The sequence below is a fragment of the Labeo rohita genome, chromosome 16 (genome assembly GCF_022985175.1).
Source record: "Labeo rohita strain BAU-BD-2019 chromosome 16, IGBB_LRoh.1.0, whole genome shotgun sequence".
In the NCBI taxonomy this organism is placed as follows: domain Eukaryota; kingdom Metazoa; phylum Chordata; class Actinopteri; order Cypriniformes; family Cyprinidae; genus Labeo; species Labeo rohita.
Genome location: NC_066884.1, coordinates 23,831,200 through 23,856,913, shown reverse-complemented (window position 1 = coordinate 23,856,913; position 25,714 = coordinate 23,831,200). Strand labels below are relative to the sequence as shown.

The 25,714-nt window shown below is 34.5% G+C and overlaps 3 protein-coding genes across 3 annotated transcripts; 1 reads left to right on the top strand and 2 right to left on the bottom strand.

Annotated features, from left to right (window-relative positions):
- The first annotated feature begins 4,305 nt into the window (after positions 1-4,305).
- rcvrn2 (recoverin 2) lies at positions 4,306-9,515 on the top strand. Its single transcript, XM_051132133.1, has 3 exons — positions 4,306-4,977; positions 7,725-7,836; positions 8,854-9,515. The coding sequence occupies exons 1-3, from the start codon at positions 4,597-4,599 to the stop codon at positions 8,937-8,939; spliced, it is 579 nt and encodes a 192-aa protein (XP_050988090.1). The 5' UTR covers positions 4,306-4,596; the 3' UTR covers positions 8,940-9,515.
- Positions 9,516-13,237: 3,722 nt separating this feature from the next.
- si:ch211-149k23.9 (germ cell-specific gene 1-like protein) lies at positions 13,238-22,232 on the bottom strand. The gene is made up of 7 exons (XM_051132132.1): positions 21,790-22,232; positions 19,481-19,873; positions 17,880-18,068; positions 15,547-15,594; positions 15,238-15,390; positions 15,017-15,128; positions 13,238-14,217 (listed from the first exon to the last, which is right to left on the bottom strand). The coding sequence occupies exons 2-7, from the start codon at positions 19,674-19,676 to the stop codon at positions 13,845-13,847; spliced, it is 1,071 nt and encodes a 356-aa protein (XP_050988089.1). The 5' UTR covers positions 19,677-19,873; positions 21,790-22,232; the 3' UTR covers positions 13,238-13,844.
- Positions 22,233-22,414: 182 nt separating this feature from the next.
- On the bottom strand, positions 22,415-25,310 carry atg12 (ATG12 autophagy related 12 homolog (S. cerevisiae)). The gene is made up of 4 exons (XM_051132134.1): positions 25,180-25,310; positions 24,407-24,543; positions 22,899-22,961; positions 22,415-22,636 (listed from the first exon to the last, which is right to left on the bottom strand). The coding sequence occupies exons 1-4, from the start codon at positions 25,280-25,282 to the stop codon at positions 22,577-22,579; spliced, it is 363 nt and encodes a 120-aa protein (XP_050988091.1). The 5' UTR covers positions 25,283-25,310; the 3' UTR covers positions 22,415-22,576.
- Positions 25,311-25,714: the final 404 nt, after the last annotated feature.

Below are 25,714 nucleotides of genomic sequence, written 5' to 3'. Positions count from 1 at the left end.
GGCACAATAAGACATGAAAGAGGACTACTTACCCACTCACATGCCGTGTGACAACTGCTTTCTCTGCATGTGCATCGGTTATGTGTGCTCAGAAAACCCTATATCAGAAGTTTAAACTAATATGTTTTAAAACAGATGATTTCAGCGCCATAGACATGATAATCAAAACCAAACAGATGTTTTTGGCTGAGTATTTGAGATCCCAGCTGTAAAGGCACAGCCCTATTCTAGAAAAGGGGGCAGGGAACAGCAGCTTATTTGCATTTAAAGAGACATGCACGAAAACAGTGCATTTCTGTTTCCACTCAAAATAGCCATTTTCAAAATGATATAATACATGATCTGTGGGGTATTTTAAGATGAAACGTCATGGACACTTTCTGGGGACACCTGAGACTTATATTACATATTGTAAAAAAGGGCATAATAGGTTTCGTTTAATTTCTTTATTGGCAAAATCTGTTTAGTTATTCCTAAAGATCTACTCATTCAAAGCACAAGTTGATCTGTTCAAGCCTGAAAGGCATAAGATGTCCATTACACTTTTGAAAACAGCATGACGTCAGTAAACACTTGCATAAGAGGGCGTTTCCTTTCAAATCTTGTTGCACGATTGTTGTGTCAAATGCCTGACGAGTCAGCCTGTTTGATGTTATCCACTTTTAGAAGTATTTTTTGACAAACTGTATTTTAAGTTGTCATTTGCAATTTGCCCAGATTGACTCCACTGACATACACCCACACTCACACAACCACAACAACAACTAGGCTAAATCTCTACGCTAGTCCCAGCAATCCTTGTACACCTCATGTCACAATTTGCTGTCAAGGTGGGTGCATTGTAATTAGCTCTGACAGGTAATCCAATAAATGTGCTTTTGGAATTCCTGGAATAGCACAGAGAAAATCCCTGTGCTAAAAGAGGAAAGAGTGAGGTATGTCTGGTGTCTCCAAGGGAGTTAAATAAATGCAGGGTGATTAAAGGTAGGGCAGACCTGTATCAAGTGAATGTTTTGGAAAGTTTCAAATGCAGCTTGAGGTATGAATGTGTGACCTAATGAGAAGAAATTTATAGGGACAGGGGAAACATCTCCATGTGATTGTTTACCTCTTTTTTCTATTAAACAGATGATGAGTCCTCAGCACAGTTTAAATGTCTGTATGTTGTAAATGCAGCCACGGTCAATGAAGGAGTTTCTTAATGCGGATTTCACTCAATATACGTGGGTGTTTAGATTAATTCCAAAAAAAATTGGTTTAAGCCTGTGCTTTTATCCATCACCACACGTAAGCTCTTTCAGTAGCTATGGTCATCATATCAGTTTTTTATATTCTGAGTTGTGTTAGGGTAAATATAGTAACAGGTAGCACCAGTAGCTCACCGAGTGCAACCATTTGACGTCATCGAAATGATGGCCCATAGTCCAAAATATGTATAAAACAATGTGGATTTTTTAAAATAATAAATATTTTATGGGTTTTCTACTACATATTTCAGTAAAAGACATCATTCATGTTACATTAAGCCATACAAGTTTTAATGCCTGGGGTTCCCTTTAAGCTTAAAGGAGAAGTCCACTTCCAGAACAACAATTTACAGATAATGTACTCACCCACTTATCATCAAAGATGTTCATGTCTTTCTTTCTTCAGTCGTAAAGAAATTATGTTTTTTGAGGAAAACATTTCTGCATTTTTCTCCATATAATGGACTGATATGGTGCCCCGAGTTTATACTTCCAAAACGCAGTTTAAATATGGCTTCAAACGATCCCAAATGCAGTTGTAATGCTTTTTAATGTTAAACACTCATCTTGTCTTGCTCTTCACGACCTCTGTTTTTTTACGGTTCATGACAGTTAGGGTATGTCGAAAAACTTCTGTCTGATGTTCTCCCTCAACTTCAAAATCATCATATATCGCTGTTTTACCATTTTTGTTGAGGCTGTTTGATCTTCTTTGCATGTTCACTTTGCAAAGACTGGGTCAGTACTTCTGCAGCGATGTAGGATGATTTTTAAATGATTTTAAAAGTTGAGGAAGAAAATACGATCAACATCATTTCGACATACCCTAACTGTCTTGAGCCAGAATACACAGTTCAGGGAGAGCAAGACAGGATGAGCATTTGAAATTAAAAAGTATTTCAATTGTATTTTTTTAATGAAAATAAACGATTGTTTCGCTAGATAAGACCCTTCTTCCTTGGCTGGGCTCGTTTACAACCGCATTTGGGATCATCTGAAGCCGCATTTAAACTGCATTTTGGAAGTTAAAAATCGGGGCACTATAGCAGTCCATTATATGGAGAAAACTGTTTTCCTCAAAAAACACAATTTCTTTACAACTGAAGAAAGAAAGACATGAACATCTTGGATGACAAGGGGGTGAGTACATTATCTGTAAATTGTTGTTCTGGAAGTGGACTTCTCCTTTAAGCAGCTTAACCCTGCGCACATTTTTATTAGTTACACTTGAAAAGTTTAAAATTAATTAATTCAGTCAACCTTCTTTTTTTTTTTTTCTTTTTTTTTTTACCGTTTCAACATGGATTTATATGGAGACCAGAACATGAGAGCATTCATTTGAAAGTTAGAATCTGCTGTAGGTAGATTGCACTGGTCATCATGGAAATAATCAGTCAGTCAATCACCCGCTGAATTTCCCCCTCCCTTCTGCGCTTTTATGGAATTGCGCTCTAATTTACCCTGTTTAGTAAATCTGGCCCTAAATCCAGCAAGAAAAATGTCATTGCCTACACGTCATTACAAATGGCTGCCAGCTACTGTTTTTCACTTGATGTTTGCATAAATGTAAGTTTTTATGATCTTTTAAATGCTCTCAGACTAGTAACTGCCATTATTCACTGAACCAAACCGAATAAATTTTGGAGTACCCACTACAGTTTATGTGTAAGTGTCAAAGTTAAGGCCTAAAATCCAGACACAAAACCATTATGGGCAATATCCACTCAGTAAGTAAGATAAAGTCTTGTTTGCTTAAGTTTGACACTGAACTGAAAATGATGCATAATATAGTAAATTAGAAAACATGCACCAGAGAGAGAGAGGGGCAATAGACCTAATAAACGACAGGTGGCATGAAAAGTTGTAGAGAGGTGAAAAGCAATAAGATTAAAAGAGGGAAGCTTCCTGGAAAAGAGGGTACAGCAGATGTCAGGTCCAGGCTTAACCATCCCCTGATTACCACAGGCAATTGAAATAAAATCAAACAAAAACCAAGAGGTGTCTCAAATTAACCTCAATGAACTTGATACAGACATCAGTCTCACACTTAGTGACACTGAGTGTTGAGTTTGTGAGATGAATTTAACAGAAGATAAATAAAATAAACCTTTTTTAATTTAGCCATCCACACAACCTAACTGATCAGTTATACAATTTAGTAAGACACAAGATATCAAGCTGAGGAAAAATAAGAGCGTCTCTACAACATGGCCTTATTTTAAATGTCGCAAAAGGTCAGTTTGGTTGTCTGGATGCCGCTCTCTGTGCCAAAATGCTCTGATGTCTCAGTAAGAGGCCTAAGACTGTCAGTTGAGGACATGACTGTATTTTCAGGACTTATTGTTATTGACTTTACTCCGCTTTTCATACATTTAAGCATGTCTGTTATGCTTATAATAATTGGTGATATCAGTCAGCTGTGTGATAATGTAGGCCACCAAGAAGACCACTCAAAGAGAGGATCTCTGGATTTATGCTAAAAGGTTACTGGGGGAAAAACACCATTATGACATTAATAAATTGACCATTTTAAAAATATGCTATTTGTAACAATAGGTGGAAATTACACTACTATGTAACTCCATGCAGTATATAAATTCACAAACACACTTTTTGCTGGAAAAATAAAAAATAAAATAGCAATAGTATATAGTGCAAAACCTTACTGTTTTGTGCAATGTTTTCTTGATCATCTCAAGTCCATTTTGCAATTTCAACAAAACCTAAAATATTAAATAAACACGTTAGTTAGCTAGATTCACTAATGTTACAATTATTACATATTAAGTTATAAATATTCAAAATAATGCTTGATATGTCACATAACATGATCAACAAGCTGAAGATGTAATGAGAACTGGGTATTTGCGTAAAGCTAGATCGTGCGATTCATTTGTAAGATGTTCTATGTTCTGGATTATTATTGTAATCATTTATGGAAGGGGACAGTCCCAAGCTGTTGATTTGGGGCTCAGAGGCTCAGCCATGTCAAATCCCTCTTTAACGACTTAAACCTGCATTCAAAGGTAACAGCCTAAGTTCACCTGCCCCACCCCCACTCACTCACCCACCCATCACCAGCCAGCATCATCGATCAGCGCTCATTCTTCCCTTTACATTTGAGAGCTTCATTACAACGGACACTGCTCTTCCTCTGTCAACACTTGGGTGTAACATCTATCAGTCCATCATTTCTCACAAGGAGAACCAAGATTTTATGGGACACTAACTACAGAGAGGTTCCCCGGGAGCGTCTCAGCAAGAGCAGCTACATAATATAGTGTATCTCTGACTGGAAAAGGAACAACACTTCTGAATCCCTGTCTGTGCTCTCCACCAGCAGCCAAAAATGGGGAATGCCAAAAGCAGTGCTATGTCAAAGGAGATCCTGGAGGATCTCAAGCTCAATACCAAATTCTCAGAGAATGAACTGTCACAGTGGTACGAGAACTTCCAGAAGCAGTGTCCTTCTGGCCGTATCACACCAGACGAGTTTAAAAAGATCTACGAACGCTTCTTCCCAGAAAGCGATGCCACGTCGTACGCCCAGCACGTCTTCCGTTCCTTCGATCAGAACGACGATGGAACGTTGGATTTCAAGGAATACATTATTGCTCTGCATATGACATCAACTGGAAAGACGGAGCGGAAGCTGGAGTGGGCCTTCTCGCTCTTCGATGTCGACAAGAACGGCTACATCACCAAGTCAGAAGTGGCAGAAATCTGTCAGGTAGGTCAAAAGTCGACCTTCACAAATATATAGCATTTGTGGCACTGTTGGCTTCAAAATCATAGCATTAAGTGAACCGATTTCGACACTTCCACCGTTATTCTCCACACTCAAAGAAAAAAGGTACAAAGCAGTCACTGGGGTGATACCTTGAGGTATAAAAACTAAAAGGCACCTAAAAGGCAGGAACTGTACATATTAGTAGTTTAAAAGTACATATTAGTATAGTCTTAAAAAAAAAAAAAAAAAAACAGTAAAAATATATCCCAATGTACAGTGCTAAAATTAAGGATTTTTTTTGTATTGATTTTTGCAGGTGCTTTACTAATGTTTTGAATTACACATTACATTGTGTTGTGTTCTAGTGTTGAAGAAAATGTCTGTATTTCGCCGCCTTGGAATTCTAAGGAATTCTATACATTTACAGAGCTCTCACATAATGTAAATAAGTTGTTACAAAATAAGAATATGTGAATAACTCAATTTTGACAAAAACCATTTAACCAAAAATGTACCGGTAATTTTCTGCCTGGACATCATACACATTTTTTCCCCTTGTAGTGTACTTTAAAAGTACATATTACTACCTTTTGTACTGCCCCAGTTACAATTTTGTACCTTTTTTCTATTCTAGAAAAAAGATTATTAAATGCACATTGACTTTTTGTGACAACATGCCCCTATATGTGAAATATGCTGTCACACTATATGCTGTCAAACAGGGGTAACTTATCACAATAGAACCTGCCATTAACCAGCATGAAATGACAAAAAATATCATCAGTTAAAAACATATGTTGCCCTACACCTGAAATCACAGTTCAACATTTTGACTAAAAATTGCCTTCATTATATAGTTGATTCTAATCTGAATGTATCCCAGTGTGGTTTTATTGTGGTCACTTGTTTAATCTTTACATTTTAGAAGACAAAACTGACCAAATCTTTCTGATTTAAGATGTTTGAAACCAAACTGAAAACATACATCTGTGTAAATGGACATTTGATGCAAATCTTTATAGTTACTGAAATACACCCCAACTTGCCCCGATATGGTACTCATACTAATGCATTGAAACATTAGTATGAGTACATGAAAAATTTGTCATCATTTACTCACCCTGATGTCGTTCCAAACCTCTATAAGTTTCTTTCTTATTTTGAACATAAGAGAAGATATTTTGAACAGCTGATGGTCCCCATTGACTTCCACAGTGTTTCTTTCCCTATGGAAGTCAATGGGGACCAACAACAGTTTGGCTCTTCAAAATATCTTCTTTTGTGTTCAACGTAAGAAAGAAACTCATAAAGGTTGAGTAAATAACGACAAAATTTCACGCATTACATAATCTGTATTCAATCAATGAATCTATGCTATTCTCTCTCTGAGTTTTGTTCAGTCAGCAGTACTGAACAGACACACAAGGCCTTAGTAAAAAGAAAGAAGCCAAACGTCTTATGATCTTTGACCTAACAAGCCGTCGCCTTGGAGCATGGCTAATGCAATCGGCCAATCCCAGAATAATTCATCCGATAAATGGTTTAGCTTGAACAATAAAGGCTTTTTCAAACGCAGACACCCGTTAGACAGGTGGGTGGGGGGATTACAGTTTACGATACTTTTTTTAGGAAAATGCTCGATAAGTGGGTTGCAGGAGTCGCAGCAAACATGCGGCTTAAATTACACAGTACATACACAGGTAGACAAACACAAGAAAAAAATCTTGTTTTTTACTGAGCAGGAAAAGAGTCATGCATCAGGATGAAAAGTTATACCGTTCCCTTTTTGATGCATTGTTTACTAGGCATTTGTGGATGTATTTTTAAACCGGTTATCCTCGCTACACCATTAGCATTTGACCTTATACTCAGGATTTGTGATTACTAGTTTGTTGGTTTATAAGTGTAAATGTCACTGCTATCGTGTCAGTGACTGAATGCAAAAGAGCATTACAGACTGAGCTGTACTGAGGCCATGCAGTGTTTGGTTTTGGCAGGAGCTTTGGCACGACCTCTAATCTGCATTATTCGTACGTGTCTTACGTGTCAGAGATAAACATCTCGTCGGCTCACTGGACCACTCAGATCCAGGTCAGCTGTGGTCAGGTAAAACTAAAGTCTATGTATAATGACCCTTGACCCTTGGCATTAGTGCTCCTAATCTATGATAATTACCTCCAGACAAGCATTATTAGACGCGCAGATGGTTATTCATTTGACACTCCAATAAACTAATGAATGCGGTTGTCACAGAGAGTTTCACTGCCAACTAGATTCGGTCTGAAAATTAATACTGTTTGGGTAAAACAGGTTGGCTGTATTGATGAGGTGAATTAAAAAAGGTTGCTAGACTGTATTATTAGTATAAAATAATCACACACACACACTGGTTTTCATGTTTTATGGGGATGTTCCATAGGCATAATAAGTTTTATACTGTACAGACTGTATTTTCTATCCCTTTACCCTAACCTTACCACTAAAGCTACCCCTCACACAAAACCTCCTGCTATTTTAGCAGGATTAGCAGGATCATTCTGTATGATTTAAAAGCTGTTTTCCTCACTGAGACAAATAAATAAATAAATAAATAAATAATAATGCCACAATGTGAAAATATAATATAATATAATATAATAATTTTAGATAATATTATTATCTAATATTATAGTGTTATCTTAGAATTAGTGTGCTATTTCTTTCCTCACTCTTTACCTCCTCTTTTCTTCCATCTTGTTGATCCTCAGGCTATCTTTAAGCTGATTCCCAAGGATGAACAGGAAAATCTTCCAGCAGATGAGAACACGCCTGAGAAGAGAGCAGACAAACTGTGGTCATTCTTTGATAAAAAAGATAATGGTAATATCATGTTTATATATATATAATATATATATATATATATATATATACCACCAGTCAAAATATTTTGAACAGTAAGATTTTTTGATTTTTTTTTTTAAGAAGTGTCTTCTGCTCGCCAAGACTGCATTTATTTGATCCAAAATACAGCAAAAGTAGTAATATTGTGAAATATTTTTACTATTTTAAATAACTGCTTTCTATTTGAATATCTTTTAAAATGTAATTTATTTCTGTGATCAAAGCTATTTAATTTTCAGCATCATGACCCCAGTCTTCAGTGTCACATGACCCTTCAGAAATCACTCTAATATGTTGATTTGCTGTTCTAGAAACATTTTTTATTATTGTTATTATTAATAGCATAATTTGAAACAGCTGAATATTTTTTTCAGGATTCTTTGATGAATATAAAGATCCAAAGATCAGCATTTATCTGAAATAAAACGCTTTTGTAACAATATACACCATACCATTCAAAAGCTTGGAGTCAGCATCATTTTTTGGGGAAAGAAATGATAGAAATCAATACTTTTATTTAGCATGGATGCTTTAAATTGATCAAAAGTGAGGATAAAGACATTTATAATGTTACAAAAGATTTCTATTTCAGATAAATGCTGTTCTTCTGAACTTTTTATTCATCAAAGAAACCTGAAATATTTTACTTAGCTGTTTTCAACATAATAATAGTAATAAATGTTTTTTGAGCAGCAAGTCAGAATATTAGAATGATTTCTGAAGGATCATGTGACTGGAGTAATGATGCTAAAAATGTAGTTTTATATATAATGTCTGCCATCTGTGGGCACATGATAAAAGATTCTAGTGTGTTTTAATATAAATTTTTAAATATATGTTTGAATATATTTTTTAATTTCCCACCATAATTACAAAGCAAATATGATGCCAGTGTAAAGTAATCTCAAAAGGCTGCTGTTAAAAGATTTAATGTGCAAATTTGTTCAGTAACACTGAGTGTTGTCTCTCTTTCTGTTTGTTTGTTTGTTTTTTCAGAGCGATTGGCTGAGGGTGAGTTTATTCAAGGCATTCTTGAAAATGAAGAAGCGATCCACCTTATTCAATATGAGGGCAAAAAGTAATAACAAAACGAGAACAATAGTGCACTATATTTTGCTGTCATATAATAAGCTTCCCCTTATTTTCTTTTTTCCCATTTTGTTTGTTTTTACCCTTTTAATCTGGGCACATCAGTCCTGTTTCTTGTATTAGTGCAACATAAATCATTCTGTAAATATTTGAAAGCCCATTAACTTCAATATGTTTCAAGTGAGTCGTGATAGACAGAATGAGCATAGCGCAAAGTGATAGCAAAGTGTCGCATCTGGGAACATAATAATGTTGAAATGTGTGAAATACTGTATGTAGACTGAGGAAAAGTTTCTGGCAGATGAAATTATGATACTCTTGAGCTGTAAGCAAACATTTTTTTCTTTATGAATTAAAGTGAGAACAAGATAATTCATATTTTTCTTGTAAAATAAGAAAAATACATATGAAGGCAGACAAAGCCACTAGGCTGTGTGGGGAAACAAATAAGATAATTTCATTCAGACTTAGCATCCTGGATGATAGTACAATAATGTTTGTCATTTCTAATATGCAAATTTGTTTTTTGATGTCAACTATTGTGGAATAAAACCAAATCTGTAAAGCTATTAAGAGTTTTAATTCTGTGTCTGTATGTGTGAATTTGTGTGTAATTGATTAGGTGAGGTGAAGAGTTCAAGTGAACCGCTGGAATGGGCAGCACATTAATCTCAAGCGGTCCACTAGAGGCCGAGGTTTAACATGCCCGTGGCAAATTTACCCATAATCCTGGATTATCTTTGTGTGTGTCAGTGCATGGCAAAGTTGGGCCAGATATATACTTTAAGCACACAGGTAAATGTGAGTCTGTATATGAGTACGTTTGCAATATTTTGTTGAAGAGACTTGGTAAGGATCTCTAAAAGATCTTCATAACACTGTTTACTAACCGTCAATTCCCTCGCTGTCTTAGTCCAAGTTAGGATTACTGACATAATCGCCTGTCCAACATCGCAAAGAAGACTTTCAAAATCTCCATCTTCCTAGTGTAGCCTCTTTCTCTCTCCATTTCTCATTTTGGATCTCTTTAATATGTCATCTCTTCCTTTGTTTTGCCATATTTGTCATAATTAACTTAAATTACAGTGTCTGAAAATTGAAGGAACACTAGGAATATTACATTGGACAACAGTGATTGTAAGGGACCCACTTTATATTAAGTCTTTAAAGGAGAAGTCCACTTCCAAAACAACAATTTAGAGATAATTTACTCAACCCCTTGTCATCCAAGAGGTTTGTGTCTTTCTTTCTTTAGTCACAAAGAAATTGTGTTTTTTTTTTGAGGAAAACATTTCAGGTTTTTTCTCCATATAATGGACTGATATGGTGCCCCGAGTTTGAACTTCCAAAATATAGTTTAAATGAGGCTTCACATGATCACAGCCGAGGAAGAAGGGTCTTATCTAGCGTAACGATCAGTTATTTTCATCAAAATAATACAATTTATATACTTTTTAATGTCAAACACTCGTCTTGTCTCCCTGAACTATGTTTTTTCTGGTTCATGACAGTTAGGGTATGTCGAAAAACTCCCATCTCATGTTCTCCCTCATCTGCAAAATCGTCCTATATGTTTTACCTTTTTTGTTAAGGGTGTTTGATCTTCTTTGCATGTTCACTTTGCAAAGACTGGGTCAGTACTTCTGCAGTGATGTAGATGATTTTGAAATGATTTTTGAAGTTGAGGGAGAAAATACGCTCAGAGTTTTTCGACATACCCTAACTGTCTTGAGCCAGAATACACAGAGTTCATGGAGAGCAAGACAAGATGAGTGTTTGAGATTAAAAAGTATTTAAATTGTATTTTTTAATGAAAATAACTGATCGTTTCGCTAGATAAAACCCTTCTTCCTCGGCTGGGATCGTTTACAAATGCATTTGGGATCGTTTGAAGCCACATTTAAACTACATTTTGGAAGTTCAAACTCGGGGCACCATATCAGTCCATTATATGGAGATAAATTTCTTTACAACTGAAGAAAGAAAGACATGAACATCTTGAATGACAACGGGGTGAATTATCTGTAAATTGTTGTTCTGGAATTAGACTTCTTTAACTATGAACTTACATTATAATGGTAGTAAGGACATCGATAAAATTGTTGAATAAAGATGTTATTTTTGTTTTGCACACAAAAAGTATATTTGCAGCTTCATAAAATTATTGTTGAACCACTGATGTCACATGGACTATTTTAACAATATCCTTACTACCTTTCTGGGTAGTAAATAGCTGTGGTAGTTGCGTTGCTGTCTGTGCAGGGTCAGAAAGCTCTTAGATTTGTGTTCTAAAGATGAACAAAGGTCTTACATGTTTGGAATGACATGAAGGTGAGTAATTAATGACAGACAGACATTTTCATTTTTTGGTGAACTATACCCTAACCACACCCATCCCACCTCAGCAGCAACAAAACTGTTTTGCAATTCTATATGAACACAAAAGTAACACTGTACCTAGGTGTTTTTTTACGTACAAAGTGAAGATAAAGGTAAATACACCTAACATAAAGTTGGACCAATGTGTTATCCAACAATCTTAGAGGTGTGTAAAAACCATAACACAAATAATAACATCATATTATGGTTGCAACAACTCCACATTTAGTAGATATTTCATGTGTTTTAGTCTGTTATTTTTACAGGTACGTTTATTACCTAATGTGAACATCTTGCAAGAACAGAAGATAAAAAATAATGTTTTTAAACAAATCTGTACATCCGATAAGGTAACAGACATTTTTTCACAAGTATTAGAGATATTATATAAGATTAAATGGCGAATATACCAGGTGAACAGCTTTTTAATAAAATATTTTTTACAGTTTTACATTATTGTATACACACTACCAGTCAAAAGTTGAACACTAAGATTTTTAATGTTTTAAAAGAAGTCTCTTCTGCTTACCAAGCCTGCATTTGTTTGCTCCAAAGTACAACAAAACAGTAAAATGCTGAAACATTTTTACTATTTAAAATAACTGCTTTCTGTCTGAATATATTTTAAAATGTAATTTATTCCTGTGATTTCAAAGCTGAATTTTTTTAACATCATTACTCCAGTCACATGATCCTTCAGAAATCATTCTAATATTCAGATTTGTTGCTCACAAAACGTTTATTATTGTGTTGAAAACAGCTGAGTAGAATTTTTTTCAGGTTCCTTTGATGAATAGAACGTCCAGAAGAACAGCATTTATCTGAAATAGAAATCTTTTGTAACATTATAAATGTCTTTATCATCACTTTTGATCAATTTAAAGCATCCTTGCTAAATAAAAGTATTAAATATATGTAATTTCTTTCCCCCCAAAAAGCTTTTTATTTCAGATAAATGCTGATCTGTGGATCTTTCATTAAAGAATCTTGAAAAAAAAATTGCTCAACTGTTTTAAATATTGATACTACTAACAAAAAATGTTTCTCGAACAGCAAATCAGAATATTAGACTGATTTCTGAAGGATTATGTGACACTGAAGACTGGAGTTGTGATGCTAAAAATTTAGCTTTTATCACAGCAATAAATTACATTTTAAAATACATTCAAATAAAAAACAGTTATTTTAAATAGTAAAAATATTTTAAAATTTTACTGTTTATGCTGTACTTTTGATTAAATAAATGCTGACTTGGTGAGTAGAAGAGACTTCTTTAAAAAAAAAACATTTAAAATCTTACTGGTAGTGTGTGTGTGTGTACTTGTTTTTGCTACATCGTGGGGACCAAATGTCCCCACAAGGATACTGCGGTCCCCACAATGTAAATAAATTATTAAAAATAGTAAATGATGTTTATCTGAAAATGTAACGATGCAAACATGTTTTCTGTAAGGGGTAGGTTTAGGGTTGGGTGAGGGGATAAACAGTATTGTTTGGTCAGTATAAAAACTATAGAAGTCTATGTAGTCCCCACAATTCACAAAAACAAACGTGTGTGTGTGTGTGTGTACTTGTTCTTGCTACATTGTGGGGACCAAATGTCCCCACAAGGATAGTAAAACCTGAAATTTTTGACATTGTGGGGACCGGCTTGTGGTCCCCATGGGTACAAAAGCTTATAAATCATACAGAATGAGATTTTTTGAGAAAGTAAAAATGCAGAAAGTTTTCTGTAAGGGTTAGGTTTAGGGGTAGGGATAGAAAATACAGTGTGGACAGTATACAAACCATTGTGCCTATGGAGAGTCCCCACAAAGATAATAAACCAGACATGTGTGTGTATGTGTGTGTGTGTGTGTGTGTGTACGAATATATATATATGGTATTGAATTTATTTCAGTATTTACTTGCTTGTTAGATTGTTTATTAGTTTTTTATACGATACAGCAGAAATCTGAAATGTAACAGAAAACCTTTCTGGTTAAAATAAAACAAGAAAATAACACAGGCTTTGTCTCAGTGTAATCTCAGTGTAATCCACTCAAAAATCTCATACCTTTCAATATATAAATGACATTTCCCAGAATCCTCACACTTGTAAATCTACTCACACACAGAAGATGATAACATCCTCACACCTACTGTGTGTCTACACACAGTACAGTATCTCATACTGACTGAATTTCAGCCACAGACATACCTGAAAAAATCATCTATACAGACATTTTGCATAGACAGTTTTTGCTAGTCAGTCAGTTAATCAGGCAAACAAAACATACAAGGCCTTTGTTGTAAAAACTAATTACAATGAAATTCCACCCAAAAATGAAAACTCATCATTTACCCACTCTCAGGTCATTCCAAATCTGTATGAGCTTCTTCTGTGGATATTTTAAGATTTTTTTCTTCTCCATCCACTGGGCTCCATCATACAGGTTTGAAATAACATGATGGTGACTAAACAATGACAAAATTTTCATTTTTGCATGAACTATCCCTTCAACTCACATCATCCATGTTTAACAAGGAGAATCTATTCCATTCATGGCCTCTTTCATCTCATCCATCTCTCTCTCGCAGTCCTCACACGAATCCTGTCCACATCCTCCAACCAAAACCAGGGTGGGCACATCCCTCTCTTGCACCAGTCCCATGCTCCTATCAGATGCCCACATAGAGTCTATCATCCCATTTGGACACTGTAATAGGCCACTAACAGAGTACAGCCCACCTCCAGGAACCACTTCATCATAGGACGGAGCGTGGCTTGTAGCGCGGGCTTCCTCTAATCGAAGCCTCTGGCGGTGACGCAACTCAATGACTGTTTTTGTGTAAGAATTAAGGGTCATAACTGCAGCACCCATGCAGCAGCTGAAAGACACCCATGCCAGCCTTGGAGTTGAGAACCGATTAAAAGGAGCATGTAAAAGAAAGGAAAATTAGTGTTTATTAGCATTTCTATAATAATCTATAAAGCTTATATAAATAAACTCTATTATTAATCTAATCACAATCAAGCCAAACTTTACTATACATAAACTGGATGAAAATATATTGTGTGTATTCTGACTCAAGGCAGTTAGGGTATGTCGAAAAACTCCTATTGTATTTTCTCCCTCAACTTCAAAAATCATTTTGAAATCATCCTACATCACTGCAGAAGTACTGACCCAGTCTTTGCTACTGAAAAGTGAACATGCATAGAAGATCAAACACCCTTAACAAAAAAGGTAAAACAGCGATCTAGGACAATTTCGAGGTTGAGGGAGAACATGAGATGGGAGTTTTTTAACATACCCTAACTGTTATGAACAGGAACAAAAACAGTCCAGGCAGAGTAAGACAAGAAGAGGGTTTGGCATTAAAAAGTATATACATTTTACTATTTTTATGAAAATAACCGATCATTTTGCTAGATAAGACTCTTCTTCCTTGGCTGGGATCGTTTATAACCGCATTTGAGATCGTTTGAAGCCACATTTAAACTGCATCTTTGGAAGTTCAAAATCAGGGCACCATATCAGTTCATTATATGGAAAAAAATGCTGAAATGTTTTCCTCAAAAAACATAATTTCTTTACGACTGAAGAAAGAAAGACATGAACATCTTGGATGACAAGGGGGTGAGTACATTATTTGTAAATTGTTATTCTGGAAGTGGACTTCTCCTTTAACATGTAAGTGTACTCACGCAAATGACCAGCCGTAGTCCCACGTCTGAGGTCTCCAGTCTTTGGGCCCGACAATCACAGTTAGCTGAAATACAGTAGTGTACATCATATGAGCCACCATCCCTAACAGCCCTGAAAGAAAAAAGTAGGGGGAAGCCAAAATATTATACATTAGCAATAATTACCAAAGACTGCAATACCAAAATGTGCCACAAGAGAGAACCAAGGACAGCTGGCTTACCTGAGAGCACTGTACATATGGCTGCGAAAGCGTTGATTTTGAGTGCATGCATTTCTTTATGAGCACACAACACTTCCACCCACATGAGTAGAAAGCCCATGCCCAACAAACTGATGTACATGAACTCAGCAATCATTGACAACCACAGAACACCTGCAGCAGGCAGAGAGGAACACATGCACACAGTTCACTTATATAAGCACATCTTGTACAAACACAGAAAGACTTGAAGGTAGAGATACACCTACACACATCATTGGTTATATCATTCTGCAGAGATCATTTCACAAACACACACTGCACTCTCACCATGAGTCTCTCCAGGAGTAAGATCCAAGAACCGGCGACATCGTTCTCCTGTAAGGTAACAGAATAAACAAGAATTCCAATGAAATCCAATGTCTGACACACTCAACAATATAATTATATGACAGATCAGAAGCATTTTAAAATTGGTGTGTGATTTTGATGATTTATTATGATTATCATTTTTTTTTTTTTTTTTACAATTACTTTGGTAGCAGTTGTGTAGATACAATACACATAAACCTCCAAGATGGAGTTCATTTGTTCATCACCTTTTACATGTTCATTACCACCATAACATGAAGTATTCCTGTTTTAAAAAGCAATTCACACACTGCATCTGAGATTACTGTCTTATTCATTTCAGTACAATAATCTAAATATCAATTTACAAAAACTGCTTTAAATGATAAATAACGTTTATTACTCTTAAAGGGGTAGTTCACACAAAAATGTAAATTCTGACATTTTTCACTCATCCTTCACTTGTTCTAAACCTGTATGAGTTTCTTCAGCACAAAAGAAGATATTTTGTTGGTTGATGGTAGCCAATGACTTCCATAGAATGTAAAAAACAATACGATTGACATCAATGGCTACCGTTAACTGTTTGGTTATCGACATTGTTCAAACTTGAAGTTTTTAAAAATGCATTAGGATTCTAAAATTAGAGCCAAAATGATCGTAAAAACTGCAATTTAATGAAACTGATAGTAATAGTTTGCTCAAATATGAAATGTGTGTCATTTACCATCATGGTTCAAATTTATGACTTTTTTTCCTCTATGAAATACAAAAGGATAAATTTGACTGAGTGTTCATGCAGCTCTTTTCCAAGAAATAAAAGTGAAGTTAAGCAGGGACTGTCAATTAAAATGTCAAAGGCACTATAAAATTGCAAAACTGTGCAAACTGATGTCCCAACAACCAAAAAAACACATTTAAAAAGCATTTAAAAATTCAAATCTAAGATGTTTACAAAGATCCTTGTATTATCTATTGAAAGTCACAATAATATTTAAAATATCAGTAAGTTTAATACATATAAAGTCATAATTTATTGGGTACTTTCAGCTGGGAGGTGGCTGTCCCGAGCCCTAACCTTTACATTTCAACTTTTGAAAACAATATTGAACATTTAAAAATCCATTGTTGCTTTTTTTTTTTTTTTTTTAAAGAAGTTTAAAAATATGTATATTTATTTTATATTTTCTTTGTAAATTATGAAACTTTACGTAAAAAAAACGTGTCCTGCTTTTTCATGTCACTACCGAAACAGTGCATGTTTTAGTCCATTGGCTGAGACTAATTTTAACAACACCCCATACATTTATGATCAGGAAATATTCATGTGTCCCTCTCTCTCATAGTTACAAGGTGTGAGTAGATTTTTGAGGTAAATTGTTTTAGGCATGTCAGAAATCGGGTAAAACACACTTGAAATATTATTAAAATCACACTTGAAATATTATTAAAATTGTAATTATTATTGCTTTACCTCTGAAAAAAAATTGTAATAAAATAGAAAAAAAATGTATTTACAAGGAAGTTGTAAGCAAAACCCCTTCTTATGAAATTATACATTACTGTTTTTTGGTAGTGACAAATTTGATGAGAGGACAGATATTTCAAAACTTTCTGAAAATACAATATGAGAATTAACCGCACAATTAATAGAAATGTGTACCTTGGATATTATACAATTTGCATACATACAAAATTTGTGGAAAAAGACATTTTTTTTTCCAAGATGTTTCCAACTTTGACTTTGAACCAATTCTGTAGAATGGCCCATAAGTCCTCTAAAGACTTCTGATAGATTTGTGAAAGGATAAGACAAATAATAAATTGTTTTTAAATCATCTGTTGCATTTCTGAAATTTTGTCCACATTTGCTTATATTGAAATATAGCGCATTAAAGATTTGCCACACCAGTTTTGACATCAGTAAGAAGGGGTTCTCAACTCTGGACTCGAAGCTCCACGTTCCAGCTAATCAAATACACCTGAACAAGGCAATCAAAATCTTCAGGATTACTAGAAAGTTACAGGCAGGTGAGTTTGCTAAAGGGTAAAGCTAAACTCTGCAGAAAAGTGAATCTCAGGAGCCAGAATTGAGAATTCCTGTTTAGTGTGACCGATTCAGCAAATTTGACAATTAATTTTGTGGAATGAAAATGGACAACTTTCAGTTTCATTACATGGGAAAGAGCAGCATGAAGGTCCAGCCTAACATTTCCTTTTGTGGTTTATAGGTTGGAACAACAACAGGGTGAGTACATTTTTTATTTTTGGGTGAACTCTTTTTAATGTCTCTTGATGGGACGTTTTCTTACCATCAGCATGTTTTTCACAGGACTCCCAAAATCCTGTGTGGAAATATCTGAAGGTATACTTGTCTTCTCCCGTCTCCCAAATGTAGTGCACTGCATTGGCCAGTTGTCTTTGTCGAATCCTGGCCAGTTCCTCCCTTCGCTTTGATGATAAAGTTGGTAATGGGTTCCGTGGATCCGGGGTGGGGCTTTCTGAACAAAAAAAGAGGACAACTAATTAGCCTGACAGTAACCTGAATGAGAACCACTGTTTGTAGCATTAGTAGCACTGCTTAAAATGTGCAAAAGTTAATTGGGCTCTCATTTGGAACTATTTCTGTTGGCAGATCATTAGCCAAAACAAATGGCAATATAGACTTAAATTTTAAGCTGTCCAATCCATAAAGGAATAGTTCACCCCCCAACAATTAAAAATTTTTGAACATTTACTCACCCCTCAGGCAGGGATGGAAATTATCAAGGGGTGGTGGCAAAAATGCCACCAAAACGAACAAAAAAGCCCCATAAATTCAAGACAAAGAGTCACAAAATGCCCCTGCAAAATTAAACAACATGTTAGACCTGCTCACACTGCATCGAATGCTATTTAGCGTTGAGCCTTATAACCAATCAAACGCGTTTCTGTTGAACTTAGGAATGGATTAGCCAATCAGATGTCCTTAGATTAGTCAGCGCTCAAAACGCCGGAGCCAGTGTTGCCAATTGGGCTACTTTAACACTGTTGCTGCAGGTAGTTTTTGATGTTCGCGGGTTGAAGCGACGCCAATAACGGCATATTTAGCCCCTGAAATACGAATTTACCAAGGGAACCCTGAAAAAAATGTGTATTTTATCCCCCAGAACGCGACTTTTTTACTGAGGACCCCCTCGAAACACTTCTGGGCTAGTTTTGAGCAGCAAAAACATGGCAACCCTGGCCGGAGCTGCTATTGATTGTGCACGTTAGCGAATTCCGTCATTGTAAACAACACAGAGTAGGTACGATGTAAATAAAAGATGAATGTAGTACCTTCAGTGATTATAACAGGAGTTTTTGCATAACTCGCGCTAGACCTGGCTAACGCCATTAGACCAGCATGTTTGTCTATGAAGCTGGAATGTGAAGCGCCCAAAACGAAACAAAAATGTTTAATATTGTGTTCTGTATCGATATTAATAATCATTATTACAATATAAAGAGCAATAATCTACAATACTGATTTTTGGCATAATATTGCAATCCTATATGAACTCCTGTTTTTCATGTATAATTTAGATACAATTTTAAACAGTCTACTATTATTAAACATCAGTTTAAAATATTGATTAAAGTAACATAGTATGGTTTTTATAATAATAAGGTCATTATATAAATTGCCCTCACAAATGTAAAAAATAAAAAAATACCTCTTGAAATCAATTAATTAATGGAAAAGTTCATTTCTGACCCTGACCTCAATCCATCCAAGATGTGGGTGAGTGCAATCTCAGCAAATGTTAATTATTAGGTGAACTATTCCTTTAATGTCATACTTGCAGTCATGATCGTTGAATCGTTGGTCTGAATATCAGCTTGATTGTAATTTATCACACAGGTAACATAAAACCAGAAGACTACATCGTACCTGTAGTGTAAGGTTCACTGTTGTTCTGGCCACAGTTCTTCATCTTGACAGGTGACAGGCAGAGAGGTTTGACCACCTTGTGCGTTCCTTCACACCAGTAAGACGTACAGAAAGCCAGCACAGATAAAGCGAGGGCAAGGGAGGTCAGGAAAAGAGAGAGCAGGGAGCGAGAACGCCTGGACATGTGGTCCAACATGCTACCCAAAGGGAAGGCAGAGCAGGTTTTATAAAGGGCAAACAGGGATCAGTAACCAAGCACAAGAAATCTTTGGGGATGAGAATGAAAATGAGAAAATTATATAAAGCAGAAATAAATAAGAGATCCCTGTGACAGATGGTAGGATAAATGAAGATGTGGAGTTATTAAAGGAGAGGGTCAGATCAGGGAAGAACCTTTAGTAAGAGAGGAAAGAACAACATATGTCACAAGCTTATACATTACACTTTGTTCTGGGCAGATGATTATTATCCAAAACAACTTAAAGAAAATTAAAATATCCTTTAAGAGTTCTAAAAGACATATAACCACATAAACACATACTATCACTAGACTAGCATTAATGCTTCCTGGTGCTAGTATATCATTATATAGATTATTATTTTAATATTTGTTTTTTTGTTTGTTTGTTTGTTGTATATATATTTTATGAAGTCGATTACTTATGCTGTAATAGAATTCATCACTTAATCCCATTAAATTGCTTTATTAGATATTATCCGAGTACTTTATATTTTTGATTTATGCAGCTTTGAAAACCATAGGCAAATCAGAGGTTAATAAATACCCAAAACTTCCTTTACGTTATCGAACTAAAAAGCCTTATGGTTATTTACTATTGCTTCTTCTCACATCAGTCATATTCAGTTCCACTCACAGATTTACATTCCCATTGTTGAATATTCAAGTTTTTAAAAATTATAACAAAACAATAGGGAAAATATTAAGAGGCATTGTTGTTTTTTAGTTATCTTAATGTGCGTTATTACCTGGATGATGGATGACATACTTTTTGTATGTTATGTTGTTTGTATGTAGTTATTTTAAAAAATATTTCAGGTCCTACACATTCTTCGGTTTTCTAGCATCTTCTGCATATTTTAAACACTTTCCAACAGCGACTGTATAATTTTGAGCTCCATCTTTTTACACTGACAACAACTGAGGAAATTATATACAACTATTACAAAACATGAAAACATTCACTGATGCTCAAAACATTGTGCATTAAGAACTGGGGATGTAAACTTTTGAATAGGATGATGTGCAAATTTTCTTGGTTTGTTTAAAGATCATATTTTAAGCACTATATTTAATATTTAGTATTTGGTACTGCCCTTCAAAAGCTACATATGATATTTACTTGTTTCCTAAAACACAATAAATTTCACCACCCAAGTCAAAAGTTTACAATCACATTTACATATGCATAAAGTTTTGGATGTCAAAATCATATAGTCACTGTTGGAACAGGTTTAGATGTGCAGAAGATGCTAGAAAACCAAATAATATGCAGGACCTGGACAATATTTCTCAAACTGCTCAGGACAAACATCTGTTATGTTGTTCAGGACAGTACTAAAATATAAAATAACATGCAATATTTTTTTTATCCCTTATTTTTTTTTTTTAAAATTATTATTATCTTGCATATTCTGTAAGGGGTGTGTAAACTTATGAGCCAAACTGTATAATCTAGAGATAAAAACATGTTTATGTAATGCTGAATAAATGATGTGAAACTATTATTTATTTTCTCTAACGCATCATCCAGTACAGCCCTGAATAGGATTAAAAATGAGAAAAGGAAAAAGAGGGAATTAGAAGGATTACGTTTGAAGTTACGTGATGAAATTATTAGTTAAGCTCTTGCATTAAGTCTAACTTTACTTGTAATCCTCTAATAATCTGTTTTAATCTGTTTGGGCTTTGTAGGTGTGCATGCTTTTTTTTTTTTTTTTTAAACTCTTTCAAGGCTACATTTACATTTTTACATTTTACATAAAATATGGAGTTTTATAAACATTTAATTAAAAATAGCTCAAATATACAGTTTAATATATTTGAATAAAACTGGATAGATTACTGTAGGTTACATCAAAAAATTAATTTACAAGGGTTAGATCAACTGGAATCAAGAGCCTAAATTTAAAATCATTTTGTAATTGTAAGCAATAAATCTTGAATCTACCGTTTATTTAATGTTTTCCGTTTGAACTGCATCATGATCTGAAAGCAATACCTTTTACGTGTTACATTATTAAATTTGTCCAACAAATATTCTGGATTTTTAAAAAAAGCTGATTTTTACCTGTGCACATTAATCTTCTTACATCATGTCCACCGTAATACTTTCTCCCTATTTCGATCCATTAATTTTTATCTTTTTCCACCTTCTGTGCAGTTGTTAGCCACAGAAGGTCCTCGTCTGTTTGATTCAGCATGCAGTTTCCCTCCTTATCCTTTTGCGATTATTTCTGCTTTTCCTCTTTTTTTGGTACAAGCCTGCCCAAATCTCCTCCTTTTCCTGCCTTTCCTTGGAAATTGGTGTCACACTCTACCAAGAGCATCCATAATCCCTCTTCAGTCCATCTGTTAGCGCCGTCCCCATCTTTCTATCCTGTCTTCTTTTACATTGCTCCACCGTGCCCTTTTAAACATCTCTCTGTCCCACCTATTCTTCACACCCCTGTGTGTCTCGACCACCCCCCTTACATGTGACCTGTTCTCTCCTGGGACATTACCCACCCCTCCAGTGAAAAGTAATCACTCTGTACTCCTGAGAATCACATATTGTACTTGTCCCTGTAAATCACTTCAACATGAGCTTAAATATGAAAAACATCCATCAGAATTTGTTGCTAAACGCGTTATGATTTGCATCGATTCCTTCCAATCACTCTACTTAAAAAAATATCCAATGAGATATTGCATTGTTTTACAATATTATTTACATTTTATTATTTACAAAAAACAACACATGAAAAATCAATAAGTTATAAAAACAATCATGATGTGTGAGTGATGTTTTTGATACTGTATGTATACAGGTGTATAAATCAAAGGGAGAAAGGGGGAGAAAAAGAAAAGTTGCATGATCATCCCCAGGCCTGAGACTTGCAGTAATGGAGAACTAGTTTACCATCACTTCCAAAACACTGTAAAACAGAGAAGAACAACAAGGTTTATTGAGTTACACACTGTGGGAAACGCACTGTTTCTTCGTAGAAATGGAATAAACTAAAATGCTATTATTATGGCATAACCTATTATAACCCTTCTTTAAACACTGTAAGATGAATACTTGCTAAATATGGCAGTCTGACAAGATTTTAGTCAACTTGCAATTTTCCTATAAAGCCAGATGGGGCTGAGACGCATTTGGCAAAAACAAAAAACAAAACCAAAAAAACCTCATACCTCAAAAAGCACACCCACTTCTTGGTCTGGTGATGGAGCAAATGACTGATTGACATAAATGAACTGATGGAAGAGCAAAAGATAAAGCATTCAGTACAGAAGAGCAATACGAAGAAAAATTCAGTTTGATTTCATGAATAATATTACTTTAGGTTCATAAATACACATTTTTATGTAAACATACATACATTATGTATATAATATTGTATTTATATTATAATTATTGCAAAATGAAATACAATTATAATGAACATTAATTTTGTGTAATAATTATTTAATTCAATACATTAAAATGTGTCCTGTTTAATTTTATTTTTCTGTGCAAAAAATAGTGACTATCATGAACAAGAATCATTAAAAGACTTTTTGAGGATCACACTGCAGCTCTTAAAAACTAATTAATTGTAATTTTAAATCTTTGCCACCATCCTACAAACAACTGTTTTACCCATTTGTCAGCAAGAAGTTTTTAATAATTTATAATATAATAAAATGCAGTATGATCACAGTTTCTTTTGTATATAAGGTCAGAATGAGTAAGTTATTTCATTTTTACATAAAATCTAAAAAATACTGGGTTAAAAACAACCCAGCGCTGAGTGAAATGTGGACAGACCCAGCAGTTGGGTTAAATGTTTACGTTATGTTAACGGTAGTTTTAACTAAACTCAACTATTGTTTAAAATGAACACAAAACAGGTTGGAAACTGACATTTATTATTATGTTCAATAAATGAACATTTATTAATAAGTTGAATAAATAATAATTAAATAATATATATTTTTAAATCGCTTATTAATAAATGTTCACCTTTTGATTATTGCTGATGCCTCTAGTAATTATGTGTCTGATTTTTGATTTACAACCTATTTTGGATTCATTTTAAACCAGCTATATAGCCATTTTTACACAATAGTTGAGTTAAATAAAACAACCCCAAAGGTTGGGTTAAACATTTAAAACATCCATATTTTACCCAGCATTTTTTAGAGTGTAAATATATGTGTTACTCTGAATAACAGTGGTATATTATTTAACTTATTATTTATTTTGACATTTTATTTTCACAAAAGTTATCTGAAACAAAGTAAAAACTTGCACTTGCATTTAATATGCAGACACCAAAACAGATGTCTCATCTTAGACCCATATACATTATATTTATGTATATAATATATACTACCTATTAACTAAAAATTTTCTCAATATTTTGATTTTGTTTTTGCACCCTCAGATTTCAGATTTCATATAAATAGTTTAAATAGTTGTATCTCAGTGAAATATTGCCCAATCCTAACAAACCATACATCAATGGAAACCTTATTTATTCAGCTTTGACCCTTATGACTGATCACATATACTTTGAGGTCCTTGGTCACATATAATACTGCTAAAATGAGTGGTTGTGATCTAGCATTGGTCTGGTCTGGCAGAGGAGGCACAACCCACCCGGCCTTACACTGCTATTTAATGTAATGAGGTGCCATAGTGGAGATAAATAACATACCAGTTGTTCACTAGCATCCAGTTTGAGAAAGCGTGCGATAAACTGAGAGAGTGACTGTACTGTCCTCCCTCTTTCCACGGACCATTTTTTGGTCTTCATGATGGGCGTATCCCCGACCGCCTTCAAGAGCACATCAACTGAAACATACAATAAGAATAAAGTCAAGTACAACATATTTGGACAATTTGTAGACCATCAAAACATTGGCCTTTTAATTAATTCATATTATATTATCTGTAAGTACAGTTTTAAATATATTTTTTAAAATTTGAAGTATGCTACAAGTGCACATTCAGACTTTCTCACAAGGGTCTGCTAATTATTGTTTGATGCTGAAATGTTGAAAACTGAAAGGAAGTTAAGTAAAAATGTACAAGTATCTGACTCCACAAAGAGGTTTACACCGAAGCAATTAAATGTGAAATAATATTCCTATGGTTGAATAGGTGATAAGATATTACCAAAAGCCCCACTATAAGAATAGTTTAAACCATTAAAGTAATCAAACTAGCGTTTACGCCTAACTTTCTTTAAACTAATGAAAAACTACAACTCTAACAATCCCTGTCATGGTAAAAAAAGCAACTGCCTACTTGGCCAGCCATTGGCTGCCGATAAACAAACCGCAACTTCATTGGCTGGCAAAACAGTCAATCTTTGCGAAATCGCGGAAGTAGCTTGCTAATAAGCTGCGCGAAATAAACACTGCAACAGCGTTTAGAAATTAATGTATAACCGTTTCTCAAATCATGTATGTAATTCTAAAACCATACTCTTTTTCTTCTCATCCGACGACCCACTGTGTTCAGTGGCAGTGTGTTGTATCGAAGATTCATCTTTTTGATTTTCTGTAGGAGACTCTGCGTTGTCAGACATTCTCCGACACACAACAAGCAGCAACACTACACAGCACAGGCGTACAGCCGCCGAGCTGATTTTCAAATTAAAAGTCGCTGATTGTGTTTTATTTATTTTAAACAGTCTACCGTAAAAAGAAACTTTTTTGATAGATTGATTTATCTTTTTTTTTAATTGTATATGTATATAGCTTATATTAATTTTAACTCAATTTAGTAAATAACATTAGCTTAATTTTTCAAATTAAAAGTCCGATTACGTTTTATTTTATTAACAGGCTACCATAAAAAATAACGAAAAAAATAACAGATTTATTATAGATTTATTTATTGTTTATTTTTAATAAATTTGTATAGTATAGTTAATTCCGTTTATTTAATTCAATTCGTTTTAATTTAAGACCAAACTATTTTAAGGATACACCACTGGGTGGCAACATTTTCATCAAAA

Excerpts from the sequence above, each read along its gene's own strand:
- rcvrn2 (XM_051132133.1), top strand. The coding sequence starts at position 4,597 with ATGGGGAATGCCAAAAGCAGTGCTATGTCAAAGGAGATCCTGGAGGAT. Across the intron at positions 4,978-7,724 it reads AAGTGGCAGAAATCTGTCAG|GCTATCTTTAAGCTGATTCC; the intron begins GTAGGTCAAAAG and ends GTTGATCCTCAG. Across the intron at positions 7,837-8,853 it reads CTTTGATAAAAAAGATAATG|AGCGATTGGCTGAGGGTGAG; the intron begins GTAATATCATGT and ends TTGTTTTTTCAG.
- si:ch211-149k23.9 (XM_051132132.1), bottom strand. The coding sequence starts at position 19,676 with ATGTTGGACCACATGTCCAGGCGTTCTCGCTCCCTGCTCTCTCTTTTC. Across the intron at positions 15,595-17,879 it reads CTGTGAAAAACATGCTGATG|GAGAACGATGTCGCCGGTTC; the intron begins GTAAGAAAACGT and ends GTTACCTTACAG. Across the intron at positions 15,391-15,546 it reads TACTCCTGGAGAGACTCATG|GTGTTCTGTGGTTGTCAATG; the intron begins GTGAGAGTGCAG and ends TGCCTGCTGCAG.
- atg12 (XM_051132134.1), bottom strand. The coding sequence starts at position 25,282 with ATGTCTGACAACGCAGAGTCTCCTACAGAAAATCAAAAAGATGAATCT. Across the intron at positions 24,544-25,179 it reads GTCGGATGAGAAGAAAAAGA|TTGATGTGCTCTTGAAGGCG; the intron begins GTATGGTTTTAG and ends TGTATGTTTCAG. Across the intron at positions 22,962-24,406 it reads TGGATGCTAGTGAACAACTG|TTCATTTATGTCAATCAGTC; the intron begins GTATGTTATTTA and ends CTCTTCCATCAG.